This window comes from Prionailurus bengalensis, chromosome X (assembly GCF_016509475.1).
Source record: "Prionailurus bengalensis isolate Pbe53 chromosome X, Fcat_Pben_1.1_paternal_pri, whole genome shotgun sequence".
Lineage (NCBI taxonomy): Eukaryota > Metazoa > Chordata > Mammalia > Carnivora > Felidae > Prionailurus > Prionailurus bengalensis.
Window position 1 is genome coordinate 64,877,091 of NC_057361.1, and position 5,409 is coordinate 64,882,499.

The window sequence follows — 5,409 nt, forward strand, 5'->3', positions numbered from 1 at the left end:
AGACTCTTAAGGACTGAGAACAGAGGGTTGGGGGGTGGGGAGAGGGGAAAGTGGGTGATGGGCATGGAGGAGGGTACTTGTTGGGATGAGCATTGGATGTTACATGGAACAAATTTGACAATAAATTATATTTTAAAAAATAAAATAAAATAAAATAAAAAATATAATCATGTGAAAATCCATTATTGAACATGTCAGGGAGCAAAGACCACTTTTATTGCATATCCTCCTCATTGAAAAGAATTGTCCATTTTGCATTATAGAGAATTCAAAAGGCTGTTCCTATCAAATGACAGCTACTAACTGAGAAATTTAGAAAGACTTCTATATGCACCTCTGAGCAATGTTGGCCCAGATACTAAAAAAAAATGGTTAAGTTAATGACTGCCATATGTATAAGCAGGGGCAATCAAAGGGCATGTAACTGGTCAGATCAGATCAGAAGTTTACAGTGTGGCAGAGGAATGGGCATTTATGTCAAATCTACCTTTCACACTTCATTTATATTCAGCCAGAGAAGGTTCCATTGATTAAGGCCATTTTAGGAGCTGAAGGCATGAAAGTAACTGATGGAATGGGAGGGGGGTAAGAAGACATCCTAAGCTAAGCATTTAGCTTGAGAGAGATTTGGAAAGGGGACTACAATCTGCAAGAGGGAAACTCTGAGATTATTTGAATTATTGCTCTAGAAAGACAATGTAATACAGTGAAAAATCTTTTCACCAGAAGCTTTAATTAACTGAGGAATCCATGCTCTCTGAATTCATGTTTTAGAAGAAAAAGATGAATTGATTATTTACTTCAATAATTTAGTCAGAGGGGCACCTGGGTGGCTCAGTCAATTGAGAGTCCAGCTCTTGATTTTGACTCAGGTCATCATCTCACGGTTCGTGGGATCACTTCTGGCTTTGTGCTTACAGTGCGGAGCCTGCTTGGGATTCTCTATCCCTCTCTCTCTGCCTCTCCCTTGCTCTTTCTCTCAAATAAATAAATAAACATTAAAAAATAAGCTTAGTTAAAACTTTTTTAAGGGCATGTCCTGGAGGTCCCATATCGACCTGTAGTCTTGTGCAATAGAACTAATAATTAGACAATAAGGTTTACTAATATTAGAAAAGAAACAAAATAATTTAGATTAGTTTAACAATTCTTTGGTTATGAATAAAAAAGGTGAATTCTGGTTCTGATGGTACCATTTACACATTCTCCTAATTCTGACATCATAATTCTAAATTACATAAGCCTCAGTTTCTTCTTCTATAATATAGTGATAAATTCTTGTCTTCCTACCTTATGATGTTCTTGTGGGAATCAAATAAAACACATTTTTAAAGTTAAAAAATTCCATAAAAATTTCAAACTATTAGTGTTGTTTTAATTATCAAAGGCCCGTTTCCCCACCTCCAACCCCCATCCCTGCTTGGGCTCTCATGTATACAATATCTTATTTCTGTTCATTGCAATGCTGCATACAGTACTGCATTTGTTATATTGTGTGCGATCTCTCCCAATCTTGCAACATATTCCTGTAGTACCTTTTAACATATTGTAGGTGCTCAAAAGGTACTTGTCAAACCAAATTGAATGTGTATATTGTTTCCAGTCTGTGTGAACAAAATATCTTTTACTCCACAGAAATGAATGGAAGGCAGATTTGATTATTCATTCCATCTTGTCTCCCATAGGAGGAAAATATTTCTTACCAGTCTCTAGTCTCAAAGTGGTGAACCCTGCAGGCAGCAGGCCTTCTGAAAAAAATCCATGGGTGACAGAAGATTCATTGACTTTCAATTTCAAGATTTAAATTCAAGCTTCAGACCCAGGTTGGGCAATGCTACTGCCAATAATACTTGCATTGTTGATGATTCCTTCAAGTATAATCTGAATGGTGCTGTCTACAGTGTTGTATTCATCCTGGGTCTGATAACCAACAGTGCCTCTCTGTTTGTCTTCTGCTTCCGAATGAAAATGAGAAGTGAGACTGCTATTTTCATCACCAATTTGGCCCTTTCTGATTTGCTCTTTGTCTGCACTCTACCTTTCAAAATATTTTACAATTTCAACCGTCACTGGCCTTTTGGTGACACCCTTTGCAAGATCTCTGGGACTGCATTCCTCACCAACATCTATGGGAGCATGCTCTTCCTCACCTGTATTAGCGTGGATCGTTTCCTGGCCATTGTCTATCCCTTCCGATCTCGTACCATTAGGACAAGGAGGAATTCTGCCTTTGTGTGTGCTGGAGTCTGGATCCTAGTCCTCAGTGGTGGTATTTCAGCCTCTTTGTTCTCCACTACTAATGTCAACAATGCAACCACCACCTGTTTTGAGGGCTTCTCCAAACGTATCTGGAAGACTTATCTGTCCAAGATCACCATATTTATTGAAGTTGTTGGTTTCATCATTCCTCTGATTTTAAATGTCTCTTGCTCTTCTGTGGTGCTAAGAACCCTCCGCAAGCCTGCTACACTGTCTCAAATTGGAACCAATAAGAAAAAAGTGCTGAAGATGATCACAGTTCATATGGCAGTCTTTGTGGTATGCTTCGTACCCTATAACTCTGTCCTCTTCCTGTATGCCCTAGTGCGCTCCCAAGCCATTACCAATTGCTTGTTGGAAAGATTTGCAAAGATTATGTACCCAATCACCTTGTGCCTTGCAACTCTGAACTGTTGCTTTGACCCTTTTATCTATTACTTCACCCTGGAGTCTTTTCAGAAGTCCTTCTATGTTAATACCCATATCAAGATGGAATCCCTGTTTAAGACTGAAATACCTTTGACCACAAAGCCTTCCCTTCCAGCTATTCAAGAGGAAGTTAGTGATCAAACAACACATAATGGTGGTGAATTAATGCTAGAATCCACCTTTTAGGTAATGAGAACTGTCCAGATATGGTTTTTCCTAGGATTTTTCCTATGCTATGAATAAGAGAAACAATTTGAAGCTAGTGATAACTGAAAATAGATTAATGTACTGAATACAGTCAGGTACATTTATTTGAATGTTTATTGTGCATATGCTGTTTTGTTCAATAATTATAGGTCAGGTCTAATTACAACAACCAAAAGAGATTGCCAAACTCTTCTGCTGGGTTATAATTTCATTGTGTCACATTATACAAGTGGCCAGTGGCCTTTGCTTCAGTGATATAAAGATTATTGTAAATTTTTTAGAAAGATATTTCCACTCTGGTAATATTTGTTAATTAGGTTGGGCCTATAAATATAGAACAAATTCAGGGATTATTAAAAAAAAAAACTTTTGTGTTACTACTGATACATGTTACTCTTTTTTTTTCCTTTTTTTGTATTATTATAGAGTATATTTTTAGCATAAGAACATATTGTAACCTAACATTATTGGTAAGAAGTGTATCCAATTTAAAAGAACTGACAAATTTCATTGTATATGTTTTGAAAACAGAAACATAAATTGTGTTTGCATAAATATGGATGGGAAGAAACAAAATTAGCTGGATTTACACAATTGTAATCACCAGCAGTGTCAGTTTTTTTTTTAATCTTCCTTTTTTTTACACTACATTAAGATTTTCATATGAAATTTCAAATCCGGAAAGCTGTGCTCAAAACAATTACAGAATAAAAAATCACATAAAATAACAAATGTCCATTAAAAAAACTAGCAACACCAACATTTTTTTCTTAGAATTTTTAATTATCTTTCTTTTGAGAGACTGATACTATATAATATTCTTCGTATGATATTTTGGAGCACAATGCATTTATTCCCAGGTCAGGTGCAAATTGAAAAAATTAACAACAAAATAATAACACAAAATAAAATCATAAAGCACATTTTAAAATCTTGCTTAAAATTTTCATTAATAAATTTTTTGGGGGGGAGAGGAGATCTGTAACTTTAAATAACTTATTCTTTCATGTTAAATTTTGGAGCACAATGCAGCCAGGTTGCTGCTAGAGTTTGTGGCCAGATCAGGAGCATATTGAAAATAAATTCATAAACCAAACTAAACCAGTACAATAAAACTCAGAAAAACTTCAAAACAAGAAAACAATAGAAAATAATCCCTAGCACTTGCATTTGTATTTTATTTATTTTTGGAGGTTCTGTAAATTTAAAAGTATCATATCATTTGTGTGCAATTTCAGAGTACAATACAGGTAGAAATCTGCTAAATTTGTGCCCAGGTCATGACCATATTGGGGGGAGAACCCCATAAAACAATCGCTTACAAAACAAAACAAAACAAAACACACAAGAATTTAGAATTTGCATTTTCTTAAGGATTTTTAAAACTTGCAAAATACCATGCTTTTCATATGATGCTTTGGATCAAAATGCAGTTAGGAAGCTGCTAAACTGGTGTTAGTTCAGGAGCAATCAAAATAAATATTTACATATATACAGAAGAAGAGAAAACATTTTTTTTGTAACACCCTTAAACAATAAAAGAAACAAAATAATCTTTAAAACCTTTTACTATTTATTGGATGAAATGTAGATTTAAGCATATTAAGACATGTAAATGGAGCTTCTGAGCACAGTATAATTTGAAAGGTGCTACATTTGTGCTCATGTCAGAAAGAATGAAAATATATTCCCTCATCTACATTCTACACACACACACACACACACACACACAATTAAACACTGAGAAACAATAGAAATATTCTTAAAATGTGTATTGATCAAACTTTAAAATATTTGGATGATATGGTAATTTAAAAATGCTAAGACTTTTAAAGTAAAACTTCCAGGAATAATGCATGTGCCAGGAAGTGATTTGAAAAAAAAAAGAAAAAAACACACCATAAAACGATAATAGAAAAAATAAATTTAAAAAAAAAATTTTTTTTTCAACGTTTATTTATTTTTGGGACAGAGAGAGACAGAGCATGAACGGGGGAGGGGCAGAGAGAGAGGGAGACACAGAATCAGAAACAGGCTCCAGGCTCTGAGCCATCAGCCCAGAGCCCAACGCGGGGCTCAAACTCCCAGACCGCGAGATCGTGACCTGGCTGAAGTCAGACGCTTAACCGACTGCGCCACCCAGGCGCCCCGAGAAAATAAATATTTTATATGATACTCAAATTCTTTTTTTATTTTTTAAATGTTTATTTTTGAGAGAGAGAGAGAGAGAGAGAGAGAGATACAGAATCCCAAGCAGACTCCAGGCTCTGAGCTGTCAGTACAGAGCCAGACACAGGGCTCGAGCACAGGAACTGTGAAATCATGACCTGAGCTGTAGTCGGACACTTAACTGACTCTGTCACCTAGGCACCCCAAATGATAAATTCTTAAAACTCTCATTAACCTTTGTTTTTCTTTCTGGTGTTATATAGATTTAAAAATACTGATTTTTAAGTTTAAAACATGAGCATAATGTAAATTTTTTACATGAATCCTTTATATTTTATTTTAATT

General features: G+C 35.2%; 1 protein-coding gene across 1 annotated transcript; it reads left to right on the forward strand.

The window, feature by feature from the left end:
* Positions 1-1,587: 1,587 nt before the first annotated feature.
* Positions 1,588-4,808, forward strand: LPAR4 (lysophosphatidic acid receptor 4). The gene has a single exon (XM_043571666.1). It carries the CDS (start codon positions 1,762-1,764, stop codon positions 2,872-2,874), a length of 1,113 nt encoding a protein of 370 aa, XP_043427601.1. The 5' UTR covers positions 1,588-1,761; the 3' UTR covers positions 2,875-4,808.
* The last annotated feature ends 601 nt before the right edge of the window (positions 4,809-5,409 follow it).

What these genes read in the sequence shown, in the direction of transcription:
- LPAR4 (XM_043571666.1), top strand. Translation starts at nt 1,762, where the DNA reads ATGGGTGACAGAAGATTCATTGACTTTCAATTTCAAGATTTAAATTCA.